Source organism: Anas acuta, chromosome 25 (genome assembly GCF_963932015.1).
Source record: "Anas acuta chromosome 25, bAnaAcu1.1, whole genome shotgun sequence".
Taxonomy (NCBI): Eukaryota; Metazoa; Chordata; class Aves; order Anseriformes; family Anatidae; genus Anas; species Anas acuta.
This window is the reverse complement of record NC_089003.1, coordinates 5,203,784-5,222,771: the sequence shown is the minus strand read 5'-3', so window position 1 is coordinate 5,222,771 and position 18,988 is coordinate 5,203,784. Positions and strand designations below refer to the sequence as shown.

The following is an 18,988-nucleotide window of genomic DNA, read 5'->3' as shown; positions in this document are numbered from 1 at the left end:
CGTCCTGGGAAGCTAGGCCTCAAAAGTGTAGTGGTTGTTTGGGAGGATAGATGTTTTCTCAATGACAGCATCCCTTCCACCTTCTCTGTCTTTCTTTTTTTTTAATTATTTTTTTTTTTCTGGGTGTGATGACAAATGGTGTGCAATAACCCTTTGGTTGCTTTAGCTCTGCTGCCCTGGTGATATCTCATCCCTTCCTCTTGCCCACTCCCCACCTCGGGCACTTAGGGGGCTTGTAGAGAGTCTTGATGATATGCAAGTACTGCTCCATAATAGCCCAAGGATTGGTAAGATAAAAAGCTCTTCTAGCTCCAAGTGCAAAGCACAGCTATCTAGAGGCTACTGTGGGGAAAGTTAACAGGCTAGCACTTGCTCGACTGTTCTCTGGGATTGCAGAGAGGAAAAATAGAAGGCCTTAAGGCTGAACTAAATCACTGGTGTGACACCTCCACTGTTTTAGCCACACAATCAGAACACAGCACCATACTGCCTATGGTGAAGGCAATTGCCTCCATCACAGCCAGAGCCAGTACAGCCTGCTTCCCCCACTCCCTCTCCTGGTCTGCTCCGGGGCCATTTTCTGCACGAGCCTCCCCGCCCAGCACAGCTGCCCCCAGAGCAGAAGGAATTGCCGCCCCTCCTCTTGCCTCTCTCCCTCTCCCCTGCTGCCCCCTTCCCAGGAACCTGTGTGGCTGCTGCCCTTCCAGGGCCTCCTACAGCTCTGGCTCCTCAGTGGAGGCCCGCAATGACAACATGCCGTCTTCAGCAGGCTGTGCACTGAGGCCGAGATGGCACGCCAGGACAGAGAGGCAGCAAAGCTGGGCCTGATGGCCAGGGGCCCTGCAGAGCTCATGGGCACCTCCATCAGGTGTGAGTGACAGTGCTTTCCCAAGGGGCCCGTACTCCCCAGTTGCCCCACATGCCAACTGATGTCCCCAGAGCAACAGCATTGGTCCTGACAGCAGGTGTCTGGAGTGTCTACAGGGAAAAGAAAACCAAGCAGTGAAGATCGGGATGAAGCAGAAGTTTAATATTAGAGTCAACACAGGGAAATGAGGTCACTCTCTGAAGAGGCCCCAATTCAGATAGCCAGCAGCTTTAGCAGGGGAAGCACCTCCTGCCACAGAAGCGGCTGCCCAAGCCGGAGAGGCCAAAGCCCCCAGAGGAGATGGGCACTCCCTCAGAGCTGAGGATGCTGCCAACAGCAGCAGAGGTGGAGGATCCCACGGCGGTGTTCTGCGGGAAGGAGCTGAGGATGGGGCCGGGCAGGGTCACCACCACGGGAGAGGGCTGGATGACGACGGTGGAGTCCTGGCACTGCTGGACACAGGGCTCATTGCAGCTGTTGGCCAGCGGGGTCGGGCCACAGGGTCCGCATGGCAGGCACGGCAGGCACCGGTTGTAGCAGGACATATCTCGGGGCAGGACGTGCACCTGGAGGGAGGGAGGGACAGGAGGAGCACATAGGTGAGAGTGGAGCATCATACTGCCCACCAAGAGAGAACCATGGCACATGATGTTTCGTGAACTGGCAGCTGTGTAAGGAGGCCCACAGCTTTCTCTTCCCTCCGTCTGCAGTGTCCTTGGTAAGAATGTCAATATCCACAAAGATCCCCACGTAGCCCATAGCGTCAGATACACCTCATCCAAGCCCCAGCTCCTCTCCATGACACACCTGCCAATCCCTTCCCTCTCCCATGGCTAGTGCTCCCAAGATGCAGAAGTCTATGAAGGTGCAGGCATCTGCTAACAAATCTTCAGGGAAGAAGAAGAGGGGAAAGGGCTTCAGACTCACCTTGATCCCAAGAAGATGGAGGAGGCAGGAGTGGATGAAGACACAGAGGAAATGGGGCTGCTTTTATACCTCCCGTGAACTGCCTCAGGCCCACAATCACTCTGTGCAGGCCGTAATTTTCCATCAGACTCACCTCAAATGCAAAATAGGTTTCCTAATGGCACAGATTTTGTTTTGGTTTCCATCAACTCTGCCATTTCATTTCCTCATTTTTGACATGCCTATTTTACCATACAGGCTACTTTCTAGTGGTGCTATGAGAGACCCAAGTAATACCCCAGCAGGATCACATCAGTATGGGCAAAAAAGGAGCCCGAGTGCAGGAGTGGTTGCATTCAGTCAGAGGACAGGACATGGCTTTGTGCACTTCAGGGAATGGTTGGTGATGTGTTTTGCAGGAAGAGGGCCTGCTCCTCATGGAGCTGCAATCACAGCAGAGCACCCAAGGTCCTGTTCATTAAGAATGCACCATAAGCTTCTCTCTTGTCCCTCCCTCATTGCTCCATCCAACGGTCACTGGTCTTTGCCTCCCCAGGCATCCAGGCTGTGCCAATGCTTTCAGCTGTCTGCCTTGATGCCATTACCACTTCCACTAACTTGGGAGGAGACAGCAACTGGGGGCCCGCTGGTGCACTCTGGTGCAGGGCTGCCACAAGGGGAGACCTAGACAGCCTGCGGGAATGGGCCCTCAGGAACCTCAAGGCAATCTAGAAGGACAAAAGGCAGGTCCTGCACAGGATGGGGAACAAACTCTTGCAGCACTGCAGACTGGGGACTGAACTACCCTCTGATCCTGCGTCCCCTGGACCTCCTCTGAGTAGGTCTGCCCCCAGAGTAGGGTCAGACATGAAGGGTGGAAGGCAAGGGACACACAAGCCTCACCCTCCTGGCCAAAGAGATGGGGCTGTATGTAGGAGCTCTCCTGAGTGCTTTCTGGAGGGAAAGAAAGGCTTGCAGAAAACATCTTCCCCCTTGATGGGACTCGTCTCTGGGTCCCAGGCAATACGTCTTCTCCTAGCATTAGGGCTTCAGCACACCTCCTCTGCCATGTCCCAAAGCCCTCCTCAGGCAACAGAACAAGCCAGCACCACTGGGGGGACAAGGAAGCTCCCACTCAACAAGCGAGGGCTGGCAGGAATGGGCACTGCCACGCGGCTGGGCATGCTCAGGGAGGGGACTTGCTCACAAGGGCCCTGGCTACAGAAACACCTCCCAGACTCCATCAAGGAGGCAATGCATCCCTGCTGCATGAACAAAGCACTTCCCTGCCCTGCAGACATGGGAGGCAGCTGGGACACACCCCAGGAGGGCAAGGGAATGCCTTCAGCAGGCAAGCTTTCTGGGAGAGACTCTCCCTGCCCAGGACGAGTCATGCTCTAATTTGGGATTGGCCACGTGCCACACTTTTGGCATGAAGCCAAGCCAGAGTGCCTGCTGTCTGCAGGCCTGAGCACCATACGTGCCAAATGCCCTTCTGGCCCAGCAGCTCCATCTGAGCCTGAGCTCAAACTGTGCCACCCTCCAGGCAGCCCCAACAGCCATCACGCTGCAGCATGACCTTCTGACCAGAACTCTCATAACTCCAGAAGATCACAGGATCATTGGAAAACTTTGCACAATAGGGCATGTCTTTGGGTGCGCTGCTGGTCAGGGAATGCATCCAGCCAAAGTGCATGGTACGGAAAGGAGAGTGGTGGAGCAAGACACTGTCCCCGTGAACAACTCAGTCCTCTGGTAGTGAGAAGGGACCCGATTCCCCAGGACTTGCTGGGCATCATTGTGCTCAGGAGAGCAACCTTTGCCTTCCTCACAGCAGCTGACGACATGGCTTGCCTGAAGAGCCCAGGAGACAGCCACAAGAGGGAACAAGGCCAAGGATACAGAAAACATGTCATTAAAAAGGAGCTGTCTTGTGCCAGTTCATTTCAAAACTGCAGCACAGCCCATCTGCCTATGCAGGCAATGAGCTGTGACTGGTGGAGCAGGCTGGGAGCCAGGCCAAGTTGTAGAAGGATGTGCTGTGTCCTCAGGCGAGGGAGGCTTTGGTCATCCAGGAGGGCTCTGCATAGACAGAAGGATATGCAGGACCCCTCCAGCACTTGGGACTCATCTTCTACCCCTTCTGACCTACTCTATGGTGGTTTTACTCAGCTGGGCAGCTGAGCTGCATCACAACCACTCTCTAATTCCCCCGCCTTAAAGGGAAGGGGGAGGAAATGCGATGAAAAGGGATCAAGGGTTGAGATAAAAACAGGGAGATCTATCACCAGTTATAGCCACAGACAAGACAGACTCCGAATAGGGAGATTAATGTAATTTCTTACCTATTACTAACAAGCTAGTGCAGTGAGAACCTGGAAGCAAACTAAAAACACCTTCTCCCCCAGCCACCATCTTCGTCGTTCTTCCTCCAGGTGGCACAGGGGAACATGCAGTGGGGCCTTTGGTCAGTCCGTAACATTTTGACTCCGCCCCTCCTTCACAGTAACTCTCTGCCCTTGTTCCAATGTGGGGTCCCTCCCACAGGATTTAGTCCCTCCTGAATTGATCCTGCGTGGGCTTCTCATAGGCAGCAGCTCTTCAAGAACTGCTGCAAATATGGGTCCATACCACAGGGTCCATCCATCAGGAAGAAACAGCTCCAGCACGGGTTTCCCCACGGGCGGCAGCTCCCCCCAGAACCCCTGCTCCTGCGTGGGGTCCTGTCCACGGGCTGCAGCTCCGACCCAGGGCGTGCTCCACTGTGGTCCTCTCCATGGGCCACAGCCTCCTTTGGGCAAGGACCACCTGCTCCACTGGGGGATCCTCCATGGGCTAGTGTGGAGATGTGCTCCACCATGGTACCCATGGGCTGCAGGGGGACAGCCTGTTCCACCAGAGGCCTCTCCACGGGCCACAGGGGAACTTCTGACTGAATGGAGTCAAATCCAGCTCTTGACGAGTGGTGCTCCCCAGGGTTTTTGGTGTTGGGGCCATCGTCTTTAATGTCTTTGTTTAAAGACATCATAGCCCTGGAGTGTGTCCAGAGAAGGGCTACAAAGCGGTGAAGGGTCTGGAGCGCAAGTCCTGTGAGGAGCAGCTGTGGAAACTGGGGTTGTTTAGACTGGAGAAGACGAGGCTCAGAGGAGATGTTTCTGCCCTCTACAACTACCTGAAAGGAGCTGGGGGTTGGCCTCTTCTCACAGATAACTCGTGGTAGGACTAGAGGGAATGGCCTCGGGTTGCACCAGGGGAAGTTCAGGTTGGAAATGAGGAGAAATTTATTCTGAGAAAGAATAGTCAGACGTTGGAAGGGGCTGTCCTGGGGCAGTGGTGGAGCGACCATCCCAGGGGGTGTTTAAAGAAAGGTTGGCTGTGGTACTTGGGGACATGCTTTAGTGGATGATATTGGTGATAGGAGGTGCTTGGACCAGATGATCTTGGAGGTCTTTTCCAACCTTAATGATTTCATGATTCTATGAGTCCGCTTTAGGACCTGGAGCGCCTCCTCCCTCTCCTTCTTCACTGAGCTTGGTGTCTGCAGGGCTGTTTCTCACTCCTCGCTGTTCCAGCTGCTGTTGTGCCGGAGTAGTTTTCCTTTTCTTAATTCTGCTCTCACACAGCCAAAAAAAACATTGCATATTGGCTTGGCTCTGGACAGCAGCAGGCCAGTTTGGAGCCACCTGAAACTGGCTCTTATCTAACATGGGGCAGCTTCTGAGTCTGCTCAGCGCTGAGAAAAGAAGAATGAGACAGGATCTTAATAATGTTTACAAATATCTTAAGTGTGGGAGATGGAGGGAATTGGCCAACCATTTTTCAGTGGTTTGTGGGGACAGGGCAAGGGGCAATGGCCAAAAAATGGCTCACAGGAAGTTCCGCACCAACATGCAAAAGAACTTTTTCATGGTAAGGGTGATGGAGCACTGGAATAGCCAGGCCAGGGAGGCTATGAAGTCTCCTTCTCTGGAGAAATTCAAGTCCTGTTTGGATGCCTACAAGGGCAACCTGCTCTAGGGAAACTGCTTAGGCAGGGGGGTTGGAACCGATGATCTCTAGAAAACCCTTCCAACCCCTACAATTCTGTGATTCCGTGATTCTGGACACCTCTGTCAGAGGCCACCCCTGAAGAACCCCGTTACCAAAACCTTGCCACGGACACCGAATACACCCTCCAGCACTTAGGACTCATCTGCTGCCCTACTGACGTGTCCCCACTCAGGGAAATGCTTGACCTCTCATCCTGTTACTTAAAAGCAGATTCTGATGCCAAATGGGCAAATCAAAAATGAGGAAATGAAATGACAGAGTTGACAGAAACCAAAGCACAACCTGTGCCATTAGGAAGGCTATTTTGCATTTGAGGTGAGTCTGCTAGAAAATTACGGCCTGCGTAGAGTGCCTGTGGGCCTGGGGCAATGCAGGAGAGGTATAAAAGAGGCCCCATCTCGTCACTCTCTTCATCCACTCCTCTCACCTCCATCTCCCTGGGAACAAGGTGAGTCTTAAAGCTCCTCTCTTTCTCCTCCTTTACATCCCTGGGGATTGTCTCACAACATACCTGCACCTTCCTTCTCTGTTGGGTCTTGTGGTTGCTAGTCATGAGCAAGGGAAGGGGTCAGCAGGCGTGTCATGAAGTGAAGCTGTGGCTTGGCTGACATACGTCCCGAGATACAGGCTTGTTAGGGAGCTTATTCGGCCTGGACGTTCTTGCCAAGGACATTGGGGCTAAAGGAAAGGAGAAGGCTGAGGGCCTCCTTTCACAGCTGCCAGCCCCCCAAGTAGCATCTGCTGTTGCTCTCCAGTGGTGGGCTGGCAGACTGCTCCTCTCTCACCAACAATATTCCTCTGGGGCCTCACTCCCACCAGGTGCACGTCCTGCCCCGAGACATGTCCTGCTACAACCAGTGCCTGCCGTGCCTGCCATGCGGACCCTGTGGCCCGACCCCGCTGGCCAACAGCTGCAATGAGCCCTGTGTCCAGCAGTGCCAGGACTCCACCGTCGTCATCCAGCCCTCTCCCGTGGTGGTGACCCTGCCTGGCCCCATCCTCAGCTCCTTCCCGCAGAACACTGCCGTGGGATCCTCCACGTCTGCTGCCGTTGGCAGCATCCTCAGCTCTCAGGGAGTGCCCATCTCCTCTGGGGGCTTTGGCCTCTCTGGCTTGGGCAGCCGCTACTGTGGCAGGAGGTGCTTCCCGTGCTAAAGCTGCTGGTGATGGCCCGGGAGGAAGACCCCCAGGGACCCAGACGTTGGTAGCGGACTGGGCACAGAGCATAGGCTTCTTGTGTTCACGGCGGCCAAACCTCTCCATCACGCCTTGGAAGAGGATGGCTCTCTCAGAGAGCATGGCCCATGTCTGCCTTTCCCCTCCTCCACTCTCTCCTTTCCCACCCGTGTCCTTGTTACTCACTGCAGCTCCACTGTGCTCTGAATCCCACAACGTCATCGCTGAGAGGACCTGCTGGCCCTTCTCCTGCAGTGGAGCAGACAGGTGGCCAAATGGTAGCCTGCCCACCATGGCCACACAGCTCACATTCTCGTCTGCCCCTGGTGATTCCTGCACTTAGGCCCCCCCTTGGAGTGACATCCTTTCCCCCGTTTGACTCTAATATTAAAGTTCTGCTGCATCCCAGCCTTTGCCTCTGAGTTGTCTTTCCCCTGCAGCTGCTTTTCCAGGATGCCTGGGGAGAGAGGTGTTGCTCATGGGTAGTTCTGGGAGCAGGTGATTGCTGATGCTCATTCTTAGCAATTATTAACACAGACTTGCATTCAATATGCTTCTTCATGCATCAGGTCACCCTCTGGATTTTAAATATGTCGTTACTTAGAGCTGGATGGATTTATCCAACGTAGTTGAGTGGCCTCTGTGCATTTTGGTGTGCACAGTGTTTCTTCTTCTCTGATAAGCACAACAGCATGAAGCAAGTAGTAAAGAACAAGGGATGACTAGGTCCTTGACAAGGTGGAGGGCATAGCTGCCCAGGAGAAGACAGGAAATCCCTTCCTAACAACAACACTGCAGAACTTGCTGTTCTTGGTCAAAGTCTGTCTTGCTACACAGCTCCAAACTGGGCACAGTGTTCTTGATGCATTTGGAGGAGTGCCGAGCAGAGTGGGATTGTCACTGCCCTCAATGACACCAATCTGAGTGGTGCAGCTGATAGAAAAGAAGGAAGAGATGCCATTCAAAGGGACCTCCTCAGGCTGGCGAAGTGGGCCTGTGTTAACCGCATGAGGTTCAACAAGTCTAAGTGCAAGGTGCTGCACCTGGCTCAGGGCAATCCCAGACAGGAGTACAGACAGGGAGAAAAACTCATCGAGAGCAGCCATGTGGAGGGAGACTTGGAGAGAGACTTTACCCTACTCTGCCCTCGTGAGGCCACATTTTGAGTAGTGAGTCCAGGTCTGGGGCCTCAGGCACAAGAACGATGTGGACTTCTTAGGGTGAGTCCATCGTAGGGTAAAATATGATCAGACGGCTGGAGCACCTCTCCTCTGAAGAAAGGCTGAGAGAGCTCAAGAAGTTCAGCATGGAGAAGAGAAGGCTCTGGGGAAACCTCGTTGTGACCTTTCAGTACTTAAAGGGGTCTCAGAAAAAAAGATTGAGAAGAACTTTTTACTTGGGTAGAAAATGATAGGGCAAGGGGTAATGGTCTTAAACTAAAAGAGGACAGATTTAGACTAGACCTTAAGAGGAAATCTTCACTGTAAGGGTAGTGAGGCACTGGAACAGGTTGCCAAGAGAAGCTGTGGATGCCCCATCCCTGGAGGTGTTCAAGGCCGTTCTGGATGGGGCCTTGGCCAATCTGATACAGCAAGTGACATCCCTGTCTGTGGCAGGGGGCTTAGAGTTAGATGATCATTAAGGTCACTTCCAATCCGAGTCCATAAATGATTCTATAATTCTTGAGCTCCTGACTATGCTTCTGCTCATACAGCCCAGAATGTCATTGGTGTCTTCGGTGTCTCGGAGCACTGCTGGGAGTCACTTCTCTTTGGGTGGGTTTACCACCCAAGTAACTTTTCCTGGGCCAGGTTTTGGTCTGCTGCCATAGAGGGGCTGCAAGACAGGTGATGTGGCATGAGGGCAGGCTGGCAGGAAGTCATCTGCCAGACTGGGCTCTGGGTCACTACGGTGTTGCTTTGGGGAGCTCATGGATGGCCCTTAGAGACACTCAGTCAGCACACGCTGCCTCTCCTCCTGCCCTCGGTCACTCCCTGCCTCCCTCTTCCCCACAAAGTTTTGCAGGAAGCCCAGGGAACAGATGGAAGGAGTAAGGGGAGAAGGACATGCACTGCCTGTGAGCCTGTCTGGTGGCTTGACGCCCAGCAAGGATCTAAGCACCCACCACCCACTCACTCACATCGCAGCCACAGTGGGGTAGGGGTGGCAGTTGGAAGACCAAGAGACAGAAAAACTCCCCAGTCAATATAAAGACATTTTAAGAAGGGCATGAGAAAAAAAAGAGAAAAAACTAATGATGCAAAGGCTGTGTCTGACCACCTTCCACCAACAGACCAATGCCAATGAGCTCTCTGCAGGATGGCTACTTTGGAAGAACTGTCCTGCCGTTTTGTTGCCGGGCATGATACTCTATCGTATGCAATATCCCTTTGGTCGATTTGGGTCAGCTGTCCTAACTGTGTCCCCTCCTGAAAACTTCCCCAACCCTTCCCCTGCTCTGTGAAGGTGCAGAGGGGGAAACATAGAAGGCCTTGATGCTGAGCTCAATCGTTGGAGTGTCACCTCCGCTGTTTTAGCCACACAATCAGAACATAGCACCATATTGCCTATGGTGAAGACAATTGCCTCCATCACAGTCAGAGCCAGTACAGCCTGCTTCCCCCACTCCCTCTCCTGGTCTACTCCGGGGCCATTTTCTGCACGAGCCTCCCCGCCCAGCACAGCTGCCCCCAGAGCAGAAGGAATTGCCGCCCCTCCTCTTGCCTCTCTCCCTCTCCCCTGCTGCCCCCTTCCCAGGAACCTTTGTGGCTGCTGCCCTCCCAGGGCCACCTGCAGCTCTGGCTCCTCAGTGGAGGCCAGCAATGACAACATGCCGTCTTCAGCAGGCTGTGCACTGAGGCCGAGATGGCACGCCAGGACAGAGAGGCAGCAAAGCTGGGCCTGATGGCCAGGGGCCCTGCAGAACTCATGGGCACCTCCATCAGGTGTGAGTGACAGTGCTTTCCCAAGGGGCCCGTACTGCACAGGGCCTCACCCTTTGGGAAAGTGAATGGACCCTTGTGCCCAGCACACCCACTGAAGTCCCCAGAGCAACAGCATTGCTCCTGACAGAAGGTGTCTGGAGTGTCTGCAGGGGAAGGAAAACTCAGAGGCACAGGCTGGGATGCAGCAGAACTTTAATATTAGAGTCAAACGGGGGAAAGGAGGTCACTCCGAGAGGGGGCCTAAGTGCAAGAAGCAAAAGGGGCAGATGAGAGCATGAGCTGTGTGGACATCATGGGCATCCTGCAAGATATCTATCTGCCCACTGTGCTGAGGGAGAAGGGCCAGCAGGTCCTCTCAGCGATGACGTTGTGGGATTCAGAGCACAGTGGAGCTGCAGTGAGTAACAAGGACACAGGATGAGAGGTCAAGCATTTCCCTGAGCGGGAACACGTCAGTAAGGCAGCAGATGAGTCCTAAGTGCTGGAGGGAATTTTGGGTTTCCGTGGCAAGGTTTTGGTAACGGCGTTCTGCTTTGGTGACCTCTGTGAGAAATGTCCATCAGCACGTAGAAGAGGGTGGATGGGGAGAGAAGGTGTTTTTAGTTTCTCACTCTAGCTTGTTAGTGACAGGTAAGAAATTACATTAATCTCCCTATTCTGAGTCTGTCTTGTCTGTGGCTATAACTGGTGATAGATCTCCCTGTTTTTATCTCAACCCTTGATCCCTTTTCATCGCATTTCCTCCCCCTTCCCTTTAAGGCGGGGGAATTAGAGAGTGGTTGTGTTGCAGCTCAGCTGCCCAGCTGAGTAAAACCACCATAGAGTAGGTCAGAAGGGGTAGAAGATGAGTCCCAAGTGCTGGAGGGGTCCTGCATATCCTTCTGTCTATGCAGAGCCCTCCTGGATGACCAAAGCCTCCCTCGCCTGAGGACACAGCACATCCTTCTACAACTTGGCCTGGCTCCCAGCCTGCTCCACCAGTCACAGCTCATTGCCTACATAGGCAGATGGGCTGTGCTGCAGTTTTGAAATGAACTGGCACAAGACAGCTCCTTTTTAATGACATGTTTTCTGTATCCTTGGCCTTGTTCCCTCTTGTGGCTGTCTCCTGGGCTCTTCAGGCAAGCCATGTTGTCAGCTGCTGTGAGGAAGGCAAAGGTTGCTCTCCTGAGCACAATGATGCCCAGAAAGTCCTGGGGAATCAGGCCCCTTCACTACCAGAGGACTGAGTTGTTCACGGGGACAGTGTCTTGCTCCACCACTCTCCTTTCCGTACCATGCACTTTGGCTGGATGCATTCCCTGACCAGCAGCGCACCCAAAGACATGCCCTATTGTGCAAAGTGTGCCAAAGATCCTGTGATGTGTGTCCCAACTGCCTCCCATGTCTGCAGGGCAGGGAAGTGCTTTGATCATGCAGCAGGGATGCATTGCCTCCTTGAAGAAATCTGGGACATGTTTCTGTAGCCAGGGCCCTTGTGAGCAAGTCCCCTCCCTGAGCATGCCCAGCCGCGTGGCAGTGCCCATTCCTGCCAGCCCTCGCTTGTTGAGTGGGAGCTTCCTTGTCCCCCCCAGTGGTGCTGGCTTGTTCTGTTGCCTGAGGAGGGCTTTGGGACATGGCAGAGGAGGTGTGCTGAAGCTCTAATGCTAGGAGAAGACGTATTGCCTGGGACCTAGAGACAAGTCCTAGCAAGGGGGAAGATGTTTTCTGTAACCCTTTCATTCCCATCCACAAAGCATCAGGAGAGCTCCTACACACAGCCATCTCTTTGGCCAGGAGGGTGAGCCCTGTATGTCCTTTCTCCCTACCATCCATGTCTGAGCCTGCCCCTTGGGCAGACCTACTCAGAGGAGGTCCACAGGCAGCTCTTGGGAAGCTTCTAGATACTTCTCATAGAGGATACCCAAGTAGATCCCCATTACCAAAAACATTACCATGGTCTCTGAATACACCCTCCAGCACTTTGGACTCATCTGCTGCCCTACTGACGTGTCCCCACTCAGGGAAATGCTTGACCTCTCATCCTGTTACTTAAAAGCAGATTCTGATGCCAAATGGGCAAATCAAAAATGAGGAAATGAAATGACAGAGTTGACAGAAACCAAAGCACAACCTGTGCCATTAGGAAGGCTATTTTGCATTTGAGGTGAGTCTGCTAGAAAATTACGGCCTGCGTAGAGTGCCTGTGGGCCTGGGGCGATGCAGGAGAGGTATAAAAGAGGCCCCATCTCGTCACTCTCTTCATCCACTCCTCTCACCTCCATCTCCCTGGGAACAAGGTGAGTCTTAAAGCTCCTCTCTTTCTCCTCCTTTACATCCCTGGGGATTGTCTCACAACATACCTGCACCTTCCTTCTCTGTTGGGTCTTGTGGTTGCTAGTCATGGGCAAGGGAAGGGGTTAGCAGGCGTGTCATGAAGTGAAGCTGTGGCTTGGCTGACATACGTCCCGAGATACGGGCTTGTTAGGGAGCTTATTCGGCCTGGACGTTCTTGCCAAGGACATTGGGGCTAAAGGAAAGGAGAAGGCTGAGGGCCTCCTTTCACAGCTGCCAGCTCCCCAAGTAGCATCTGCTGTTGCTCTCCAGTGGTGGGCTGGCAGACTGCTCCTCTCTCACCAACAATATTCCTCTGGGGCCTCACTCCCACCAGGTGCACGTCCTGCCCCGAGACATGTCCTGCTACAACCAGTGCCTGCCGTGCCTGCCATGCGGACCCTGTGGCCCGACCCCGCTGGCCAACAGCTGCAATGAGCCCTGTGTCCAGCAGTGCCAGGACTCCACTGTCGTCATCCAGCCCTCTCCCGTGGTGGTGACCCTGCCCGGCCCCATCCTCAGCTCCTTCCCGCAGAACACCGCCGTGGGATCCTCCACCTCCGCTGCCGTTGGCAGCATCCTCAGCTCTCAGGGAGTGCCCATCTCCTCTGGGGGCTTTGGCCTCTCTGGCTTGGGCAGCCGCTACTGTGGCAGGAGGTGCTTCCCGTGCTAAAGCTGCTGGTGATGGCCCGGGAGGAAGACCCCCAGGGACCCAGACGTTGGTAGCGGACTGGGCACAGAGCATAGGCTTCTTGTGTTCACGGTGGCCAAACCTCTCCATCACGCCTTGGAAGAGGATGGCTCTCTCAGAGAGCATGGCCCATGTCTGCCTTTCCCCTCCTCCACTCTCTCCTTTCCCACCCGTGTCCTTGTTACTCACTGCAGCTCCACTGTGCTCTGAATCCCACAACGTCATCGCTGAGAGGACCTGCTGGCCCTTCTCCCTCAGCACAGTGGGCAGATAGATATCTTGCAGGATGCCCATGATGTCCACACAGCTCATGCTCTCATCTGCCCCTTTTGCTTCTTGCACTTAGGCCCCCTCTCGGAGTGACCTCCTTTCCCCCGTTTGACTCTAATATTAAAGTTCTGCTGCATCCCAGCCTGTGCCTCTGAGTTTTCCTTCCCCTGCAGACACTCCAGACACCTTCTGTCAGGAGCAATGCTGTTGCTCTGGGGACTTCAGTGGGTGTGCTGGGCACAAGGGTCCATTCACTTTCCCAAAGGGTGAGGCCCTGTGCAGTACGGGCCCCTTGGGAAAGCACTGTCACTCACACCTGATGGAGGTGCCCATGAGTTCTGCAGGGCCCCTGGCCATCAGGCCCAGCTTTGCTGCCTCTCTGTCCTGGCGTGCCATCTCGGCCTCAGTGCACAGCCTGCTGAAGACGGCATGTTGTCATTGCTGGCCTCCACTGAGGAGCCAGAGCTGCAGGTGGCCCTGGGAGGGCAGCAGCCACAAAGGTTCCTGGGAAGGGGGCAGCAGGGGAGAGGGAGAGAGGCAAGAGGAGGGGCGGCAATTCCTTCTGCTCTGGGGGCAGCTGTGCTGGGCGGGGAGGCTCGTGCAGAAAATGGCCCCGGAGTAGACCAGGAGAGGGAGTGGGGGAAGCAGGCTGTACTGGCTCTGACTGTGATGGAGGCAATTGTCTTCACCATAGGCAATATGGTGCTATGTTCTGATTGTGTGGCTAAAACAGCGGAGGTGACACTCCAACGATTGAGCTCAGCATCAAGGCCTTCTATGTTTCCCCCTCTGCACCTTCACAGAGCAGGGGAAGGGTTGGGGAAGTTTTCAGGAGGGGACACAGTTAGGACAGCTGACCCAAATCGACCAAAGGGATATTGCATACGATAGAGTATCATGCCCGGCAACAAAACGGCAGGACAGTTCTTCCAAAGTAGCCATCCTGCAGAGAGCTCATTGGCATTGGTCTGTTGGTGGAAGGTGGTCAGACACAGCCTTTGCATCATTAGTTTTTTCTCTTTTTTTCTCATGCCCTTCTTAAAATGTCTTTATATTGACTGGGGAGTTTTTCTGTCTCTTGGTCTTCCAACTGCCACCCCTACCCCACTGTGGCTGCGATGTGAGTGAGTGGGTGGTGGGTGCTTAGATCCTTGCTGGGCGTCAAGCCACCAGACAGGCTCACAGGCAGTGCATGTCCTTCTCCCCTTACTCCTTCCATCTGTTCCCTGGGCTTCCTGCAAAACTTTGTGGGGAAGAGGGAGGCAGGGAGTGACCGAGGGCAGGAGGAGAGGCAGCGTGTGCTGACTGAGTGTCTCTAAGGGCCATCCATGAGCTCCCCAAAGCAACACCGTAGTGACCCAGAGCCCAGTCTGGCAGATGACTTCCTGCCAGCCTGCCCTCATGCCACATCACCTGTCTTGCAGCCCCTCTATGGCAGCAGACCAAAACCTGGCCCAGGAAAAGTTACTTGGGTGGTAAACCCACCCAAAGAGAAGTGACTCCCAGCAGTGCTCCGAGACACCGAAGACACCAATGACATTCTGGGCTGTATGAGCAGAAGCTTAGTCAGGAGCTCAAGAATTATAGAATCATTTATGGACTCGGATTGGAAGTGACCTTAATGATCATCTAACTCTAAGCCCCCTGCCACAGACAGGGATGTCACTTGCTGTATCAGATTGGCCAAGGCCCCATCCAGAACGGCCTTGAACACCTCCAGGGATGGGGCATCCACAGCTTCTCTTGGCAACCTGTTCCAGTGCCTCACTACCCTTACAGTGAAGATTTCCTCTTAAGGTCTAGTCTAAATCTGTCCTCTTTTAGTTTAAGACCATTACCCCTTGCCCTATCATTTTCTACCCAAGTAAAAAGTTCTTCTCAATCTTTTTTTCTGAGACCCCTTTAAGTACTGAAAGGTCACAACGAGGTTTCCCCAGAGCCTTCTCTTCTCCATGCTGAACTTCTTGAGCTCTCTCAGCCTTTCTTCAGAGGAGAGGTGCTCCAGCCGTCTGATCATATTTTACCCTACGATGGACTCACCCTAAGAAGTCCACATCGTTCTTGTGCCTGAGGCCCCAGACCTGGACTCACTACTCAAAATGTGGCCTCACGAGGGCAGAGTAGGGTAAAGTCTCTCTCCAAGTCTCCCTCCACATGGCTGCTCTCGATGAGTTTTTCTCCCTGTCTGTACTCCTGTCTGGGATTGCCCTGAGCCAGGTGCAGCACCTTGCACTTAGACTTGTTGAACCTCATGCGGTTAACACAGGCCCACTTCGCCAGCCTGAGGAGGTCCCTTTGAATGGCATCTCTTCCTTCTTTTCTATCAGCTGCACCACTCAGATTGGTGTCATTGAGGGCAGTGACAATCCCACTCTGCTCGGCACTCCTCCAAATGCATCAAGAACACTGTGCCCAGTTTGGAGCTGTGTAGCAAGACAGACTTTGACCAAGAACAGCAAGTTCTGCAGTGTTGTTGTTAGGAAGGGATTTCCTGTCTTCTCCTGGGCAGCTATGCCCTCCACCTTGTCAAGGACCTAGTCATCCCTTGTTCTTTACTACTTGCTTCATGCTGTTGTGCTTATCAGAGAAGAAGAAACACTGTGCACACCAAAATGCACAGAGGCCACTCAACTACGTTGGATAAATCCATCCAGCTCTAAGTAACGACATATTTAAAATCCAGAGGGTGACCTGATGCATGAAGAAGCATATTGAATGCAAGTCTGTGTTAATAATTGCTAAGAATGAGCATCAGCAATCACCTGCTCCCAGAACTACCCATGAGCAACACCTCTCTCCCCAGGCATCCTGGAAAAGCAGCTGCAGGGGAAAGACAACTCAGAGGCAAAGGCTGGGATGCAGCAGAACTTTAATATTAGAGTCAAACGGGGGAAAGGATGTCACTCCAAGGGGGGGCCTAAGTGCAGGAATCACCAGGGGCAGACGAGAATGTGAGCTGTGTGGCCATGGTGGGCAGGCTACCATTTGGCCACCTGTCTGCTCCACTGCAGGAGAAGGGCCAGCAGGTCCTCTCAGCGATGACGTTGTGGGATTCAGAGCACAGTGGAGCTGCAGTGAGTAACAAGGACACGGGTGGGAAAGGAGAGAGTGGAGGAGGGGAAAGGCAGACATGGGCCATGCTCTCTGAGAGAGCCATCCTCTTCCAAGGCGTGATGGAGAGGTTTGGCCGCCGTGAACACAAGAAGCCTATGCTCTGTGCCCAGTCCACTACCAACGTCTGGGTCCCTGGGGGTCTTCCTCCCGGGCCATCACCAGCAGCTTTAGCACGGGAAGCACCTCCTGCCACAGTAGCGGCTGCCCAAGCCAGAGAGGCCAAAGCCCCCAGAGGAGATGGGCACTCCCTGAGAGCTGAGGATGCTGCCAACGGCAGCAGACGTGGAGGATCCCACGGCAGTGTTCTGCGGGAAGGAGCTGAGGATGGGGCCAGGCAGGGTCACCACCACGGGAGAGGGCTGGATGACGACGGTGGAGTCCTGGCACTGCTGGACACAGGGCTCATTGCAGCTGTTGGCCAGCGGGGTCGGGCCACAGGGTCCGCATGGCAGGCACGGCAGGCACTGGTTGTAGCAGGACATGTCTCGGGGCAGGACGTGCACCTGGTGGGAGTGAGGCCCCAGAGGAATATTGTTGGTGAGAGAGGAGCAGTCTGCCAGCCCACCACTGGAGAGCAACAGCAGATGCTACTTGGGGGGCTGGCAGCTGTGAAAGGAGGCCCTCAGCCTTCTCCTTTCCTTTAGCCCCAATGTCCTTGGCAAGAACGTCCAGGCCGAATAAGCTCCCTAACAAGCCTGTATCTCGGGACGTATGTCAGCCAAGCCACAGCTTCACTTCATGACACGCCTGCTGACCCCTTCCCTTGCTCATGACTAGCAACCACAAGACCCAACAGAGAAGGAAGGTGCAGGTATGTTGTGAGACAATCCCCAGGGATGTAAAGGAGGAGAAAGAGAGGAGCTTTAAGACTCACCTTGTTCCCAGGGAGATGGAGGTGAGAGGAGTGGATGAAGAGAGTGACGAGATGGGGCCTCTTTTATACCTCTCCTGCATTGCCCCAGGCCCACAGGCACTCTACGCAGGCCGTAATTTTCTAGCAGACTCACCTCAAATGCAAAATAGCCTTCCTAATGGCACAGGTTGTGCTTTGGTTTCTGTCAACTCTGTCATTTCATTTCCTCATTTTTGATTTGCCCATTTGGCATCAGAATCTGCTTTTAAGTAACAGGATGAGAGGTCAAGCATTTCCCTGAGTGGGGACACGTCAGTAGGGCAGCAGATGAGTCCTAAGTGCTGGAGGGTGTATTCGGTGTCTGTGGCAAGGTTTTGGTAACGGGGTTCTTCAGGGGTGGCCTCTGACAGAGGTGTCCAGAATCACGGAATCACAGAATTGTAGGGGTTGGAAGGGTTTTCTAGAGATCATCGGTTCCAACCCCCCTGCCTAAGCAGTTTCAATAGAGCAGGTTGCCCTTGTAGGCATCCAAACAGGACTTGAATTTCTCCAGAGAAGGAGACTTCATAGCCTCCCTGGCCTGGCTATTCCAGTGCTCCATCACCCTTACCATGAAAAAGTTCTTTTGCATGTTGGTGCGGAACTTCCTGTGAGCCATTTTTTGGCCATTGCCCCTTGCCCTGTCCCCACAAACCACTGAAAAATGGTTGGCCAATTCCCTCCATCTCCCACACTTAAGATATTTGTAAACATTATTAAGATCCTGTCTCATTCTTCTTTTCTCAGTGCTGAGCACACTCAGAAGCTGCCCCATGTTAGATAAGAGCCAGTTTCAGGTGGCTCCAAACTGGCCTGCTGCTGTCCAGAGCCAAGCCAATATGCAATGTTTTTTTTGGCTGTGTGAGAGCAGAATTAAGAAAAGGAAAACTACTCCGGCACAACAGCAGCTGGAACAGCGAGGAGTGAGAAACAGCCCTGCAGACACCAAGCTCAGTGAAGAAGGAGAGGGAGGAGGCGCTCCAGGTCCTAAAGCGGACTCATAGAATCATGAAATCATTAAGGTTGGAAAAGACCTCCAAGATCATCTGGTCCAAGCACCTCCTATCACCAATATCATCCACTAAAGCATGTCCCCAAGTACCACAGCCAACCTTTCTTTAAACACCCCCTGGGATGGTCGCTCCACCACTGCCCCAGGACAGCCCCTTCCAACGTCTGACTATTCTTTCTCAGAATAAATTTCTCCTCATTTCCAACCTGAACTTCCCCTGGTGCAACCCGAGGCCATTCCCTCTAGTCCTACCACGAGTTATCTGTGAGAAGAGGCCAACCCCCAGCTCCTTTCAGGTAGTTGTAGAGGGCACTAACATCTCCTCTGAGCCTCGTCTTCTCCAGACTAAACAACCCCAGTTTCCACAGCTGCTCCTCACAGGACTTGCGCTCCAGACCCTTCACCGCTTTGTAGCCCTTCTCTGGACACACTCCAGGGCTATGATGTCTTTAAACAAAGACATTAAAGATGATGGCCCCAACACCAAAAACCCTGGGGAGCACCACTCGTCAAGAGCTAGATTTGACTCCATTCAGTCAGAAGTTCCCCTGTGGCCCGTGGAGAGGCCTCTGGTGGAACAGGCTGTCCCCCTGCAGCCCATGGGTACCATGGTGGAGCACATCTCCACACTAGCCCATGGAGGATCCCCCAGTGGAGCAGGTGGTCCTTGCCCAAAGGAGGCTGTGGCCCATGGAGAGGACCACAGTGGAGCACGCCCTGGGTCGGAGCTGCAGCCGGTGGACAGGACCCC

The 18,988-nt window shown here is 53.8% G+C and overlaps 2 protein-coding genes and 2 pseudogenes across 2 annotated transcripts; 2 read left to right on the top strand and 2 right to left on the bottom strand.

Annotated features, from left to right (window-relative positions):
* Nucleotides 1–1,097: 1,097 nt before the first annotated feature.
* On the bottom strand, nucleotides 1,098–1,428 carry LOC137844548 (feather keratin 1-like). Its single transcript, XM_068661007.1, has one exon. The coding sequence runs from the start codon at nucleotides 1,411–1,413 to the stop codon at nucleotides 1,099–1,101; it is 315 nt and encodes a 104-aa protein (XP_068517108.1). The 5' UTR covers nucleotides 1,414–1,428; the 3' UTR covers nucleotide 1,098.
* A 4,764-nt stretch (nucleotides 1,429–6,192) lies between these two features.
* Nucleotides 6,193–6,979, top strand: LOC137844533 (feather keratin 1-like; annotated as a pseudogene).
* Nucleotides 6,980–12,599: 5,620 nt separating this feature from the next.
* Nucleotides 12,600–13,197, top strand: LOC137844526 (feather keratin 1-like). Its single transcript, XM_068660977.1, has one exon. It carries the CDS (start codon nucleotides 12,617–12,619, stop codon nucleotides 12,929–12,931), a length of 315 nt encoding a protein of 104 aa, XP_068517078.1. The 5' UTR covers nucleotides 12,600–12,616; the 3' UTR covers nucleotides 12,932–13,197.
* Nucleotides 13,198–16,500: 3,303 nt separating this feature from the next.
* On the bottom strand, nucleotides 16,501–17,287 carry LOC137844532 (feather keratin 1-like; annotated as a pseudogene).
* Between the last annotated feature and the right edge of the window lie 1,701 nt (nucleotides 17,288–18,988).